At 45.7% G+C, this 17,027-nt stretch overlaps 1 protein-coding gene across 1 annotated transcript; it reads right to left on the bottom strand.

The window, feature by feature from the left end:
* Positions 1-3,387: 3,387 nt before the first annotated feature.
* RIPPLY3 (ripply transcriptional repressor 3) lies at positions 3,388-12,329 on the bottom strand. The gene is made up of 4 exons (XM_043474705.1): positions 11,736-12,329; positions 10,761-10,827; positions 6,837-6,904; positions 3,388-5,009 (listed from the first exon to the last, which is right to left on the bottom strand). Exons 1-4 carry the CDS (start codon positions 12,185-12,187, stop codon positions 4,709-4,711), a joined length of 888 nt encoding a protein of 295 aa, XP_043330640.1. The 5' UTR covers positions 12,188-12,329; the 3' UTR covers positions 3,388-4,708.
* Between the last annotated feature and the right edge of the window lie 4,698 nt (positions 12,330-17,027).

Genomic DNA, 17,027 nt, shown 5'->3' with positions numbered 1-17,027 from the left:
AAGAGGATGTGGTGCATATGTGCAATGGAATATTACTCGGCCATGAAAAAGAATAAGATGATGCTATTTGCAGTAGCAAGGATGGACCTGGAGATTGTCGTGCTGAGTTAAGTAGGTCAGGCAGGAAAAAGACAAACATGTGATGTCCCTTATATGTAGACTCTTTAAAAATGGTACAAATGAACTTATTTACAGGACAGAGATAGAGTCACAGGTGTAGAAAGCAAATTTGTGGTTGCCAGAGGGAGAGGAGAAAAAGGATGGGTTGAGATATTGGGACTGACATATATACACTGCTGCCGCTGCTAAGTCACTCAGCTGCTCTTTGCAACCCTATGGACTGCAGCCCACCAGGCTCCTCTGTCCATGGGATTCTCCAAGCAAGAATACTAGAGTGGGTAGTCATGCCCTCCTCCAGGGAATCTTCCTGACCCAGGGCTCAAACCTGTGGCTCTTATGTCTCCTGCAGTGGCAGATGGGTTCTTTACCTCTAGCAACACCTGGGAAGCCCCATATATATATATACACTACTACGTGTAAAATTGATGACTAATAAGGACCTACCATACCGCACAGCGAGTACCACTGAGTACGCTATAATGACCTATATGGGAAAAGAATCTAAAAAAGAGTGGATTTATGTACATGTGCGGCTGACTCACTTTGCTCTACAGGAGAAACTAACACAACATTGTAAATCAATTACACTCCAATAAAAAAAAAAACCAAACCCATTAACAACAAAAAGAAATCCAGAGAGACAGAAAGTAGCTTAGTAGGTGTCAGGGACTGGAAGGGTTCGGGGGAATGAGACTGACTGACAATGGAAATGGTTTTCTGTTGGGGATAATGAAAATATTCTGGGATTAGAGGAGATGGTTGTGGAACTTTGTAAATATACTAAAAGCGAGATGTACATTTTAAAAGGGTAAATTTTGGAATATGTGAGTTATCTCACACACACACACACACACACACACACAATTTCTGCCCCAGAAATTGGATTGAAAATAGTACAGGAAATGCAAGTACAAGCAAATCACAAGATAATAGCAAGGCTGAAAAACACCTTCATCATAACCTCATCTTCTACATTACTAAGGTAGAAAGATCAGATGAAAAGATAGCAAAACAATTGAAACTTTCAAAAAAAATAATTGATTATGGTATACACCCAAACTAACATACAATCAATTATACTCAATTGAAAAATAATTGAATTAATATTATCATTGAACCTCAAACAAAACATATTTTATATCTTAGATATAATGACCATAAGTTTAAGATTATGGGATTCACAATCTAGTATTTTACAAAATTTCATCAAACTTAATGATAAATGTTTAGCAGGTTGTTTTGTGATCTCTTGTTTAAGATCTCCTGCAATGCGGGAGACCTGGGTTTGAGCCCTTGGTTGGGAAGATTCCCTGGAGGAGGGCATGACAACCCACTCCAGTACTCTTGCCTGGGGAATCCCCATGGACAGAGGAGCCTGGCGGACTACAGTCCATGGGGTCGCAAAGAGTCGGACATGATAGAGCAACTAAGTACAGATTGTTTGACACAGAAGTGCAAAAAGAAACACACCACTGGGATAATACTTTTTCTTCCTATTTAAAACTGATTAACACAGTAAAACAGAAAACAATACAGCGACAAAATGAAATGCATTCTTTTGTTAGCAGATGGGTTGGAAGACTAAGAAAATGTGGTAGAAATTTGGAGAAACACATATTACAACAAACTATTCAGTGTGGGAGGTTTGCAGTACAGCTGGGTGAAAGTTCAAAAATGTTTCTAACATGTTTCAGCTTGTGTTTTTTTTTTTTTTTTCAGCTTGTGGTATTTGCAAGATTCATTCGGAGCTATTTTCTGTGAGCCATCAAAAGAGAGATTGTGTCAGGTAGTTGGCCTCAAGCATAAATTACTTATTCAAAATCATACACTTTATGGAAACCTGGCTAAGTGTAACCGTTGCTGGGGTGCGTACTTTGGTTAGTAGGATTCCAGAGGAAAGGTAGAAAGACGGTCATTTACAAACTGCGTCATTATTAGGCAAGCTATTGTAGGAAATAAACTGAAGGGGAAATGCAGATTTTAGAAAATACTATTAAACGGATTTTTTTTTTTTTTTTTTTTGGTAAATGAAGGGAAATTGAGACTGTGGGCAATAGGCCTGGAAATCCCATGGACAGAGGAGCCTGGCGGGCTAGTCCATGGGGTCCCAGTCAGACACGACTGAGCATAGTGTGTATAGGTTAATTCCAAACTCCTGATTTATCTCCCCCTCCCCTCAGCTGCTTTTTTAATGCTAGGGATACATGATCAAAAGTGGGGAACTTGCTCAGGTTTGAGCCTTTATGTAGCCAAACCACTGTCACCAGCAAGAATACAAGAGCCCCAGGGTCACCATCTCCTGCATCACAAATGCCTTCATGCACCCACAGAACTTGTGACACCGTCACCGCCATGGCCACAGGGTCTTTATTTTCTTACATTTGCACTCAGCTGGCCATATGCTAAGTTGACCATGCAGCATAATTAAAATTCTGGTGCCATGAGGACTACGTTTGGTTTCTTCAAGGTAAGCAGGTGATTCAACCAGATTTTTTTCTCAGTAAAATGGATTTATTAGAAAAGCAAAACAAAGCCAAACGTGATGACTTGAGCTGCATCCCAAGCATCACAGGGAGGGAGAATAAGTGTAAGACTTCTAGTTAACCCTATAAATAGGAAGTCATCTTCAATCCTCTCTAAAATAAGCTCCATGTGTGTGTGAGAGTTGCTCAGCTTTGTCCTACTTCTTGACCCAATGGACTGTAGCCCGCCAGGGATTTTCCGGGCAAGAATTCTGGAGTCGGTTGCCACTTCCTCCTCCAGGGGATCTTCCCAAACCAGGAACCGAATCCAGGTCTCTCACAGTGTGGGCAGTCTTCTCTGTCTGAGCCACCAGCGAAGCCCACCAAATAAGCCCCATAGGAATTCTTAAGATTGGAAAAAGGTTATTTAGACAGTAAGTAGGACAATATAACTAAAATAAAAACATTTTTTAAAGGAAAACAAAAATATTTTTAAGGAAAAAAATTTAAAGGAAGGAAAATTTTCAAGTATTCCAAGAGAAAGAGCAATTAAAAAAAAAAAATGTTGACTCCCTTTGGACAGAGAAAGAGGAAGATAGGAGATGACTTTTACTTTACAACATACACGTTCTTTGGATTGTTAGAATATTTGCATGTGTCCCCTACGGAATAATATTAATGACTTATTTGGGCATTGTGCTTATAGGCCATTTTGCTTTCATTTTAATACTTTTTCTGCATTCCTAAAAAACACAAATATAATTTGAAGAGTTAGACACAGAAAAAATCCTGACAAACTTTTAAAAACTTTAAAGCAGGAACCAATTTAATGTAAAACATCAAACAGAAGGTGATTATCAAATGATTTTGTCTTTCAAAATATTTATTTCAGGTAGAAACTAAAGACAATCACATGTAAAATAGTTCCGTAAAAAACTTTGACAAATACACTCATTTGGTCATCAAAAAATAAAAACCTGAAAATAATATTACATTAAGTACTTTGATCGAAAACAGTGTTTTGTTATTCAAGTAAAAAGCCCAAAGCAGTCCTCAGTGAAGAGCTAGTAAGCTCTTCTGTTCATATACACAGCCCTTAGACAAGAATCATAGACATTTTTATCCAGAATGGTCTCCCATCCCCAAATTCTGATCTTTTATTTTTGTTACTCTTATGGAAATTGTTCAGTGTGCTTATGTGCTTTTCCTAAACTTTTTTTCAGAATGCCTAAACAACCACATCAACCTTGAACAATAATTCATTTTTATAAAAGTTGTTGGTGTTGTTCAGTTGCTCAGTCGTGTCTGACTCTGCAACCCCCTGGACGGCAGCACCCTAGGCTTCCCTGTCCTTCATTATCTCCTGGAGTTTGCCCAAACTCACGTCCATTGAGTTGGTGATGCCTTCCAACCATCTCATCCTCTGTCACCCTCTTCTCCTCCTGCCCTCAATCTTTTCCCAGCATCAGGGTCTTTCCTAATGAGTCAGTTCTTCGCATCAGGTGGCCAAAGTATTGGAGTTTCAGCTTCAGCATCAGTCCTTCCAGTGAATATTCAGGACTGATTTCCTTTAGGATGGACTGGTTTGATCTCCTTGCAGTCCAAGGGACTCTCAAGAGTCTTCTCCAGCACCACAGTTCAAAAGCATCAATTCTTCAGCACTCAATTTTCTTCATGGTCCATTTCTCACATCTGTACATGACTACCGGAGAAACCATAGCTTTGACTGCTGGGACCTTTGTTTACAAACATGGATGTAGCCAAATGAGGGGTCTCAGTTTAAGTGAGAGGTGAGGGCGGGGTACTAATCGATGTGGGAATGATTTGTCATTTGATCTGCACAGTGACACTGCTGGGTGTGCTTTGAAAGTGGGCCCTACCGGATAACAACCTGCATTAATGCAAACATCTTGGATGTAGAATCCTCTCTGGAAGCTATGAATGAGACGCAAAGAATCACTCAGAGGAGGATGAGTAAAAGCTGGGTCCTGGGGGCTGGTGGAGTGCTGGCCAAAGACAGCCAAGTCCTTGTAGGCCCAGTGGAAACGTGAAGTGTCCAGGGGCGGCTGTCCCGCAGGGCTGTCCCCAGGGCACGTGCGAGGCGGGCTGGTGCAGGAGAGACAGACTTACACGCGAGAGGCGCAGGCAGCAGCCTCGGGGGAGACAGGGTCGGGGGGTGGACCCCTCCCATCGAGGCCCCCGGGTTGCCTTGCTGGGCTTGCCGCCCCGTCTCCGGCCTTTCCCTCTGAGCCGTTGGCCACCTCCTCCCGCTGCAGGGCGGAGAGCTGGGTGTCTTCCTCCAGCTCCTCCTCTGAGTCGGACTCATCGTTGTAGAAGTGGATGGTGGCTTGCACAGGGAAACTGGCCAGCACCTTCTCCCCGGAGCGCTGCAGATACTCTTGACGCTTAGAGATGGGCAAGTAGAGTCTGATGAAAGAAACGAATACACCGTTAGTCAGCCTGAAGACAGTCTTAACCCCATCGAGAGGAGCCTTTTCTTTGGAAGCAGCGAATGCCCAATCTTCGTCTCTCATTTTGCCTTTCAGTGTACACAGAGGTGTTTTTTTTTTTTTTTTTATTATGCACACAGGACACAAAGCTGAGCAAGTGGGGGGCATCTGGTGATGAACCCCACTCTAGGTCAGAAATGAGCTACCAAGGACTCCCTGGGAGAGCCAGTTGTTAAGACTCTGCGCTGCTTGGATCCCTGGTTGAGGAACGAAGATCCCACATGCTGCAGGACCCCAAACAAAATTACCGAAACCTGCTCTTTTGGGGCTTTCCTGGTAGCTCGGACGGTAAAGAATCTGCCTGTGATGTGAGAGGCCCGAGTTCGATCCCTGGGTCCAGAAGATCCCCTGGAGAAGGGCATGGCAACCCACTCCAGTATTCCTCCCTGGGAAATCCCATGGAGAGAGGAGCCTGGTGGGCTACAGTCCAGGGGGTTGCAAAGAGTCGGACACGACTGAACTTTTCTCCAGAATCCCCAGGAGAATCATCCTGCATTAGAATTTTTAAAGCTTCTTCAATGATTCTGGGGCTTCCCTGATAGCTCAATTGTTAAAGAATCTGCCTGGCTCAGCTGGTAAAGAATCTGCCTGCAGTGTGGGAGACTTGGGTTCCATCCCTGGGTTGGGAAGATCCCCTGGAGAAGGGAGAAGCCTACCCACTCCAGTACTCTGGCCTGGAGAATTCCATGGACTGTATAGTCCATGGGGTCGCAAAGAGTCAGACACGACTGAGCGACTTGCATTGTACTTGCGGTGATTCTGTAAGAACGGAAGACTATGGTGTGAAACACTAAGAGAATGTCCTTTATCCCCAAATCACTCTTTGATCAGTCTGAGGGGCTCGAAATTTCATCTCCAGCAGTTAGTATCTTTGGGTTTTATTAAAGCCTCTAGTCTTCCAGGCTAACCAGGGTAACAATACTCTGCCGAGAGGTGACATCACAGGCTAGGTTTATTTTGATGAAGGAAAAGACAGCTGGAGAGAGAGAGGCTGAGAGAAATAGAGAGAGGTACACAGAGAAATAGAAACGCTGAGAACGAGCCACTTGCCTAAAATGAAACGTAAGAGGATTAGAGCAGTGAGGGTCCTGATCACTGTCAACAGAACTACTGAGATGGCAGAGGTTCCAACCATGATGCAGCATCCATCCAGCCCCTCATTTTCTCCACACCCACAGTTAGGAGGTCTATTTTGCACTAGGCAATATATTAACTTATATCCTGGGAGAAAATAGAAAGGAACCTAAATATCTAAGTGAATCAGCAGATATACATATACAAGTCACATGCAATTAAACGCATGGCAAAATGTATAATGAGAGATATAAACAAAAAGTATCAACACAGGGGATTTTCCTAGCTAAGATCCCCAGCTCCCAAAGCAGGGGGCCTGGGTTCGATCCCCGGGCAGGTAACTAAATCCCACAAGCTGCAATTAAAGATTCCACATGCTGCAACTAAGATCCAGCACAGACGATAAATAAATAATTTTTTTTAAAGTATAGATATAAAGAAAAGAGGCCAATTCCAACTTGCAACTGAAACAGTGAAAAATAAATGAATAAATTTCAGATATCCAACAGAATATTCTTGAAGTTCCTTGGGGTAATCATAACCAAATAATGTTGGGAAATACACTGAATTATTTTCAATTTTTGAAAATGTATACACTTGAAGACACTAAAGTGTACTGATGCTTATATTAAAAGGAATGATATATTTCTATGGTGAAGTTAGATATTACCTGACAGGATGCTGAAACCCAAAGGCCCCCTTCGATCCAAAGGTTTCTTGATCACCCCCAGGCTCAAGCTGCAAGGACAGACACATACAAACACAGACACAGTCAAGAATCCTTTGAAAGTAGCATCCTGAAGCTTTTAAAAATAAAATGTAAGTGGCTTGCCCTTGGGCCTTCCCAGGTGGTGCAGTAGTAAAGAATCTGCCTGCCAATTCAGGAGATGCAAGAGATGAGGGTTTGATCCCGGGCTCAGGAAGATCCTGGATGTAGGAAGTGGCAACCCACTCCAGTATGATTGCCTGGGAAATCCCACGGAGCCTAGTGGGAACTCCCATGGGAGCCTAGTCCATAGGGTTGCAAAGAGTCAGACACGACTGAGCACACATGTGTGCACAGCCTCCACTTGTTAGGATTGGTTCCAATGTTAGAGACAATTTAAACAACTTAATAGAATATTGATGAGCCCCCCTTCCTTTGACAGTTGTCACAATGTCCCAGCACTGTGAGGGATCCCAAGACGGAAAGATGAGTTGGACACAGGCCCCAATTTCATACATTTTAAAATCTAATGGGGAAAGACGCACATGGAGGCAAATAACCACACAATAAAGCATCAAGCAGTAAGATGCTAACTATTCCAAGCAAGGAAGAGGATCAGGAAAGGATCCACGGGGAGCCTGGCAGAGACATCAATAGCACTTGGGTATTCAGTTCTGGGCCCATCCATGGTGGAGCAGAGCATCCGATTCCGAGGGTCAGGAGAATAGACAGCATGGGTGGGGAAAGGCAGAGCCCAGTGTGAAATGAAGGAGAAACTGCACTGGCAAAAGGGCTCAACAGGAAGTTGAATCCGGATACTGAACACCTTGAAAACACATGACTGAGTCTAGGTTTCATTCTGGAGACAGAATTCAAGACCATTAATGATTTCTGAGCTAGGAGTTCAACAATGAGCTCTATATTTTAAGGATCACAGTGGCTGCTGGAAGCAGCGAATAGCATAGATTGGTGAGGTAAGGGCTTGGAGAGATTTGAACTCAAGTAACACCAACCAGGGGGCTTTCCAGGTGGCATTAGTGGTAAAGAACCCACCTGCCAATGCATGAGACATAAGAGACACAGGCTTGATCCCTGGGTCAGCAAGATCCCCTGGAGGAAGGCATGACAACCCACTCCAGTATTCTCACCTGGAGAATCCCTCGAACAGAGGACCCTGGTGGACTCCAGTCCACAGGATCATACAGAGTCAAGACACAAATGAAGCGACTTAGCAAGCATGCAACACCAACCAGAAGGGAAGAGAAAGATTCCCAAGGACATGAATAGCATTGGAAAGGTTGGAGACCACTTGGTGCAGGCCCTGAACAGCCAAAGCAATCTTAAGAGAGAATGACAAGCTTAAGACATCACACGTCTTGATTTCAAACTATTAGTATATTACAAAGCTATAGTAGGCAAAACAGTAATCAAAATAGTATCAAACAGCTATTGGCTTAAGTACAGACACATAGATCAATGGGACAGATTAGAGAGCCCAGAAACAAATTCATGCATGTATCATCAATTAATTCATAACAAGGGGGCCAGAAATACATAATGAGCAAAGGACAGTCTTTTCAATAGAGAGTGTTGATAAAACTGAATAACCACGTGCAAAATGGGCCCTTATCTTACACCATACAGAACACATAACTCAAACTAGGTTAAAAACTTAAACATGGTTATTCCCTGGGTAGTCCAATGGTTAGGACTCCATGCTTTCGCTTCCGTGGGCTTGGGTTCAATCTCTGGTCGAGGAACAAAGATCCCTTCAAGCCACACAGCTAAAACAAAACAAACAAAAACCAGGAAACAAACAAAACAAAAATCTTAACAGGAAGACCTGCACTAATTATTGCTGTTGTTCAATGTGGCTCAGTCATGTCCAAGTCATGAAAGGGAAATCAAATGAGCGAGAGTGACCTCCGCTGCTCAGGGTTTTGAGACTTTCCCTTGACTTTAGATTGTATTCGATTTTGGTCTGCTGACCTGCAGTTCAGGTCACTAGGCAGTAGTCCCCTCCACCCCCACCCCTATCGTCCCAGGCCAATGACATTTCTCAAGAAATACACAACAAGGCTTCCAGTGGTTAAGAATACGCCTTGCGAGACAGGGGGCATCGTTCAGTCCCTGGTCCGGGATGATCCCATTTGCTGCAGAACAACTAAGCCCTTACGCCAAAACTACCCGGCTCTGCATGTGACTAACCGAGCCCACGTGCCTAGAACTCAGCTCTGCAACGAGAGGAGTCACCGCAGTGAGAAGGCCCGTGCCCCACAGCAAAGAGTAGTTCCCGCTGGCCTCAACTAGAGAAAGGCTGCGCAAAGCAACGAAGACCCAGAGCTGTAAATAAATGAAATAAATAAATAAATACACAGTTTTTTAAAAAGAAACATACAAGAGCTCAGGAGTCGAACAATTCTCCCGCTTTGTCGGTAGGGGGCGCTGCTGAGCAAGAAGCCGGCCCTCGCCGCTCCAGGTTGCGCTCGCCTGGCTGGGGCTCCCGGGAACGCAGAGCGGTACCGGGGTCGTTCCCCACTGACCTCTCTGTCCGGCCAATCGGACCCTGCAAAGAGCTGGCCGGTGGGGAGCCGGGCAGCTGAGCTCTACAGCCCGCGCGAACAACCACTCTCCACCCCACCCCACTCCCCCGCAAAAAAATCCATGGACACAACTTCATCCATTGTGCCTTGTGGATGATCCATAGAAAGCTGCTATAGCTTAACATTTTTCTGCAAGTAATCTTCATTTTTTTCTCACCAATGGCCTTCTCATCATAGTAGAAAAACAGGACTACCTTACACTAGGAAAGTGTGCTGTACTTTTTATTCTTGCAAACAACTGATAGACTACACATACTTTTCATTTAAAAGAAAATTGGGTAATTTTTTCTCCCAAGCACTTTTTAAAATCTTATGCTTATGAACTTAAGTTTGAATGCAAGAGAAGGAATTACTTCCCATTATCTAGTTATTGCAGGTAAGAATAATTTGAGCTAAGAAAAAATTATATTCCTCATTCAATATAGATTTGATTTGCTTCACTCTTTAAATAGTAACTGAATTAAAACTCCCATTATTCAGAATAATTTAATAAAGGAGTCTAAATATCAAAATGCCAGAGAAGTCTGAACCTGAGTTTTTTATCAGACTAGAAATAACTGCACACTCTGCCACAAGTGTTACCTAATGATCCTTCCTAGCCTGATTAACTCTGGCACTTTAAAAGTCATCAATTTATACTTTAAAATATAACAAAGGACAGGTGAATTCTGTGAAAGCAAGTCATTACTCCACTACGTATAAAGCACTTTAGTTACCAATGCAGGAGACAAAAGAATAGCAGTGGCGATTAATCTTGCCCTCCAAAGCCCTCAGCTGGAGTGTGTTTGCTCAGAAAGCATGACTTAGGAGTACTTGCAGACAGGGCCCAGAGAGTTTCAGAAAGAGTCAGATGGCAGGTGGAGACTTTTCACCGCACCTTCTGGGCCCTCCAGACAGAGCTCTGCCCATATTTGCACTGTGGCACCAGCCTAGTGCTAATCTTCTGAGCCCACGCTCATCTTTTCTCTAATTCGAGGTGGGCCAAGGCCTTCACTCCCCCTCTACCTGCTGTGTTACCAGGGGGGGGAAAATGCAACATGGAAGAAATCTTTTATGATGTCCTTGAAACAGTTCTGCCATCATGGCTTTGCTTTTCAAAGAACAGAAGCAAACCAGAGTCAATCCGTGTCTGAGTCAGACCCCATCAACACCTGCCTGGCTAGGTGCCCACTCCCAGACCCTCAATTCTGCATTAGATGACCGAGAGAGGGACTGGACAAGGAGGCCTTTCCTGGTCCCTTTATTGTAGAGATGGTGCCGCTAAGGCCCACACACTTAACCTTACCTCACTTCCAGTTCTAGTAGGCTCAGCTTCCTGAGGGGTCAGGGTCCAAGGTCTCCATGGAATTTGGCTGGAAGGACAGGGACCAAGAGTGAATGAGCCACAGCATTTTCTGCTTTTAAAGCAGAAATCACTCAATCATTTCTAACGTTTAATCAGTTATCACTCTAATCATTTCTAACGTCTGCCTAAATGTCACTGGACACACCAGAATGTTCTTTCAAGTTCTCAGTCTGTGCGTTAAGCCTGTGCTATTTGTGTGTGTGTGTGTGTGTGTGTGTGCGCGCGCGCACGCGCGTGTTTCTCCTGCCACATTTCCAGTTCTCTGCCTTCACCGGGCTCTGAGAACTCCCAAATCTGATACACATTAGTTGAGAAATTTCTCTCCCAGCCTGGCTGGATTCCCCACTACAGCTGGCTACTTGGTCATTTCAACCTCATCTCCCTGACTACTGAAAGATCAGGACTCCACAGAGCAGTCTGCAGAGTTTTACCGGGCAAAAAAAGCGGGACTTTCTTCTCTCTGACCACCTGGCCACCCAGCGCCTTCCTCATCTCCCCTGCTAATTTAATTTTAACTTGACTGCCTTAAAAGGGTCTGGTTCCCCCCCTCCCCCGCCCCCAAGACAGCGAACGCTGAACCCCAAGCACGGGACAAAGAAACATCACCAAGGATGTGATGGTCAACAGGTCGCGAACCCCCCCGCCCCCCCCCCTCCGCAGGGCTCGCTGAGCGGCCAGCCCGGTGGGTTCCAGATCTAGAGACGGAAGCTTTGGTCCACTGCCGGCCACCTCCGGGGCCTCCCCACTTGGGAACGGACCTCAGGAGCAGAGAGGAGTCTGCGTCCCCGTCTCACGCCCAGGAACTTGCGGGGCGTCGCCGTCTGGCTCCAGGGTTCCGCCTGGTCCCCGCGATCAGCGCGGCCGGAGCATCCTGCGTGCCCCGCCCGCACCCACGCGCCGCGGGGACGCCCTCACCTCTCGGGCCCGCGCGGCGCCGGTGGTCCCCGGGGGCCGTCCCCGGCGCAGTGACAGACGCGTCCCCGCGCCTCCGGGGCTCCGGCAGCCGCCTCGGGTCTCATGGTGCCCTCGGAAGACACGGCGCCCGCGATGGGCCGCGCCTTTAACCGCTCGGGCGAGGGCGCTCCCTGACCCGCGCGCTCGGCGCCAGGTTTAAAAACGGGGGCGGGGCGGGGAGGGGACACGGAGACCCGGGAGAGGGTGGGGTGTGCACCGGAGAAACTCCGGCAGGGGACGAGAGAAGGTCCTGGGGGGCGGGGGGACCAGGCCAAGGAGCGAACTCTGGACGCTCGGCGGGCAAGGGCGTGTGGGGGACAAAGGAAACCCCGGGAGAGTCGCCAGGGGCAGGGGCGAGGAAGCTGGGGAGGGGACGGCGGGAAGTGACCCGGGATGCCTGGAGAGGGGGCCATGTGAGGGGCACCGGGGGGTCTTCGCCCAGGGGTCTCCCCCCTCCCGGTGCTGGAGAGGCGGGATCTCTCGCCCTTCTGGCGTCTCCGTGGCCCTCGGGTTTTGGTTCCTGCGCCAGCATCTAGGTCTCCAGATTGGAGGAGAGAAAAATCTCACGTCCACCGCGGTTAAAGCGGCCGCGGGGTTCGGGGCTGGGGCAGAGGGAGCTGTTACCGATGACTGTGGACCCGCCCTGCCTTCCGGGCTGGACTGCAGGCGCCGGGGACCCACCGATCGGCGTACGGAAACTGGCGATGGGGCTGCAGCTTCGCTTCCAGGCGGTGGAAAGGGGCCGACAGACCTCTCGCACCCTTCTCGCCGATGGGGGCCTTGGGACAGGATGTGGCTTTTTCTGGGAGTGGGTGCGATTTACCAGCTAAGCCACAAGGGAAGTCTAGTGGAAATCCGTCCTCAATATTCATTGGAAGGAGACTGATGCTGAAGCTGAAACTCCAATACTTTGGCCACCTGATGCGAAGAGCTGACTCATTTGAAAAGACCCTGATGCTGGGAAAGATTGAAGGCTGGAGAACGGGACGACAGAGGATGAAATGGTTGGATGGCATCATGAACTCGATGGACATGAGTTTGGGTAAACTCTGGGAGATGGTGATGGACAGGGAGACCTGGGGTGCTTCAGTCCATGGGGTCGCAAAGAGTCGGACGCGACTGAGCGACTGAACTGAACGGAACTGGGTGTGATTTTCCTCGGGATAGCCCCAGGCCCGGCCCAGAAAGCGCCTCGACGAGCCGGGAAGGTGCGCGAGCCCCGGGAACGCCTGGCCGGAATGCAGGGCTCTCGGGGGCGTGGCTGTCGCGGTCCCCAGCGCCGGGACAGAAGTGCTGTTTCATCAGCAGGGCCCCGCGGCAGAACCTGAAGGCGGCCAGCCTGGACTCAGGGCCCTCGCTTACAGACGCCCCATCCCCTCCTCCTCTGAGAATGCCAGCTTCCATCCTGTGGCTTGTAGTGAAAGTGAAAAAAGTGAAAGTTAGTCGCTTAAACCTGTCCGACTTTGCGATTCCGTGGACTCTAGCCCACCAGACTCCTCTGTCCATGGAATTCTCCAGGCAAGAAGACTGGAGTGGGTTGCCTTTTCCTTCTCCAGGAGAGCTTCCTGACCCAGGGGTGAAACCCAGGTCTCCTGCGTTGAAATCAGATTCTTGACCATTTGAGCCACCAGGGAAGCCCCCTGACTTACAGTAATGCATTAAAAAAAAAAAAAAAATCAAAGAACTTCAGAGATTAAAATGTTTCTGAAACGGAGCAGGATCGTATGGTCCTTGCCCCCTCACCGTGTCCTCTGCCTGCCTTTTGCCTGTGGAAGACTTTAGTCAGAGAATAAGTTTAATCAGAGAAGTGAGACATGCTGAAACAAAGGAAAACAGTCAAAGGAGACTAAAGAATAATAATGTAGTCATTAAGCACAGTCAGGGGCCTTTAGTTCTTTCTCTAGGGCTATAGATAATATTCTGAGCCATATCCTGGGAGCCATATCCTGTCTTTTGTTTGTTTTTTTTTTTTTTTTAACATATCCTGTCTTAATACTGAAACATCAGGTGGAGAAGTTAACTGCATGATGACCAGCCGGTACCCAGGACATGAGTTGCCACAATCCTGATAACTGACCGCAAAGAAATGGGAACAAATGGACCCTGGAACTGAAGAGTAACTGAGCCTAAAACAATCAAGTTGATGCTGGTCAGACCACTGATGACCAATTTGAAGATGACCATTAGGGACAACTGTGCAATTTCTGCATGTGGCCCCCTCCCCATTCTATAAGCTCTCACCCCCTGCTTGGTGAAGGGGGGAGAGTCAGCCTTTGGATAGATGTCTCAACCCTCCCACCCACCCCCGCCCAGTTGCCAGCATCTGAAATGAAGCAAATCTTCCTTTCCACCAGCCTGGCCTGTTTATTGGCTTTTGAGGGGCAAGCAGCCTGACCCCTGCCCCTCCAACAACATCACCCCCCCCCGCCCCACCCCGCGCCCAGCCACACACACAAACCTTTTGGTAACATTTCCATATGTTTTTTTCTTAAGAGCAACTGGTTATGACAATAAAGAAACCTAATTAAAGGAGGGGGCAGACAACGTTACAGCAAAACACCATATTTAACCTACCAACTGGGTAAGATTTTATAAAGGGAAGATACAAATGACAGAATAGATGTGGCCACTGAGTACTGGCATTACTAAGAATTTTAAACACTTTTTAAATGTTTTCTAAATTTTCCACAATGAGACTATATTACTTCTGTGTATGTCGTAAAATATGTTGTTGTTTAGTTGTTAAGTCAGGTCCAACTCTTTGTGAACCCATGGACTGCAGCTCACCAGGCTTCCCTGTCCTTCACTGTCTCCCAGAGTTTGCTCAAATTTATGACCGTTGAGTCAGTGATACCATCCAACCATCTCATCCTCTGTTGTCCCCTTCTCCACCTGCCTTCAATCTTTCCCAGCATCAGGGTCTTTTATAATGAGTCAGCTTTTTGAATCAGATGGTTAAATTATTGGAGCTTCAGCCTGAGCATAGCCCTTCCAATGAACACCCAGCACTGATCTCCTTTAGATGGACTGTTTGGATCTCCTTGCCATCCAGGGGACTCTCAAGAGTCTGCTCCAATACCATAGTTCAAAAGCATCAATTCTTCGGCGCTCAGCCTTCTTTATGATCCAACTCTCATATCCATACGTGACTATTGAAAAAACAATAGCTTTGACGCTACGCTAAAATATACATAACGTAAAATTACCAGTTTAAGCATTTCCAAATATAATTCGGTGGCACTAGATAGACACACACTTCTGGGCAGCCATCACCAGCCTCCGTCCCCAGAATGTTTTCACTGTCGTGAATGGAAACTCTGTGCTCATACAACACTAACTTTCCGTGCCTCCTTCCTCCCAGCCTTGGTAACCACCATTCTGTCTCTATGGATGTGATTATTCCCAGCTTGTATAATGGGAATCGTTTGTCCTTTTGTGGAGCATGTATTAATTTTATAAGTTGCACATTTAATCTTCACCCCAACCCTGCAAACAGGCATTATTCCCATTTTACAGATTAAGAAACTGAAGTTGAGAGAGGTTAGATAACTGGTGTAAAGTCACTGTCTGGTAAGAGACTAGAACTCTTGGTCTTGTTGGGTACATGGATTTTGGAAACCAAATGCCAAAAAAAAAAATAAATTTAAAGCGCAAAAGGACCCAAGACAGCACCTGCACACACTAGGTACTCAGTTTTATTTTGTTTTTAATTGAATTATAGTTGATTGACAATGTGTTATAGTTTCAAATGTACAGCAATGTGATTTAGTTATACATATATATTACTTTTCAGATTCTTTTCACTTCCACATTATTACAAAATATTGAGTATAGTTCCCTGTGCTATACAGTAGGCCTTTGTTGCTTATCTACTGTATATATAGTAGTGTGTATCTGTTCATCTCAAACTCAATTTATCCTCACCCCTACTAAGTTTTGTCTTTTTTGTTTTGCTTTCTTTCTGCCCAGCACCTGCAAGAGCATTGTGGCCAAGGCTGGAACAATTTGAACAACAAAAAAAGGCATTATTAGGTTATAAGCCAAAATATGCAATAAATAATATCAGTTTGTATTGACATCAATAAATATTGAATGAATGACTACATGGGCACTACAGGCAAGTATTCTTTTTTCATATAATTTTATTTTATATATTTATTTATTTTGGGTGTTCTGGCTGTTCGTTGCGGTGAGGCCTTTTCTCTAGCTGTGATCTGTAGGCTTCTCATTGTGAGGGCTTCTCATTTTAGTAACTTCTCTTATTGTGGAGGCAGGCTCTATGGGTGCAGAGGCTTCAGTAGTTGGAGTGTGTGAGCTCAGTAGTTGGGGTTCCTGGGCTCCAGAGCACAGGCTCAATAGTGGTGGTAACAGGCTTGGTTGCTCTGTGGCATGTGGGATCTTCTTGGGCCAGAGATCGAACCTGTGTCCCCTGCACTGGCAAGCGGAATCCTACCACTGAGCCACCAGGGAAGCCCTAGGCAAGTATTCTTTTCACAAGAGTTCCAAGAAGTTTATGTAGACTAGAGAAAGCCATAACTGGAAAAGATACACGCACCCCAATGTTCATTGCAGTTGTATTTATAATAGCCAAGACATGGAAGCAACCTGAATGTCCACTGACAGACAAATGGATAAAAAAGATGTGGTACATATACACAATGGACCATTACTTAGCTATAAAAAAGAACAAAATAATGCCATTTGGAGCCACATGGATGGACCTAGTGATTATCATACTAAATGAACTAAGTCAAAGATAAATATCATATGCTATCACTCATATTTGGAATCTAAAAAAAATGATACAAAGTTATATTCAAAACAGAAATAGAACCACAAACATAGAAAACAAACTGATGGTTACCAAAGGGAAAGGGAGGGGAGGGATAAATTAGGGGGTTAGGATTAACATTAACACATTACTATATAAAATAAACAACCAGCAAGGACTTATTGTATAGCACAGGGAACTATAAAAAGTATATATATGAAAAATAATATATTTATGTATAACTGAATCACTTTGCTGTACATTTGAAACTAACACAATATTATAAATCAACTATGTAGCACTTTAATTGCAAAGTCATGTCTGATTCTTTTGCGACCCCATGGACTATAGCCTGTCAGACTCCTGTGTCCACTGGATTTTCCAGGCAACGATACTGGGGTGGGTTGCCATTCCCTTCTCCAGGGGATCTTCCCAGCCCAACCCAGGGATCAAAACTGAGTCTCCTGTGTCTCCTGCTTTGC

This window comes from Cervus canadensis, chromosome 7 (genome assembly GCF_019320065.1).
Source record: "Cervus canadensis isolate Bull #8, Minnesota chromosome 7, ASM1932006v1, whole genome shotgun sequence".
Taxonomy (NCBI): Eukaryota; Metazoa; Chordata; class Mammalia; order Artiodactyla; family Cervidae; genus Cervus; species Cervus canadensis.
The sequence above is the reverse complement of the archived record's forward strand: the minus strand, read 5'-3'. Positions and strand labels throughout refer to the sequence as shown.

Coding starts and splice junctions, on each gene's coding strand:
- RIPPLY3 (XM_043474705.1), bottom strand. CDS start 12,187: ATGGCCCCCTCTCCAGGCATCCCGGGTCACTTCCCGCCGTCCCCTCCC. Junction 10,828..11,735: donor GCGCCGCGCGGGCCCGAGAG/GTGAGGGCGTCC, acceptor CTGTCCTTCCAG/CCAAATTCCATGGAGACCTT. Junction 5,010..6,836: donor GGGTTTCAGCATCCTGTCAG/GTAATATCTAAC, acceptor TTCTTTCATCAG/ACTCTACTTGCCCATCTCTA.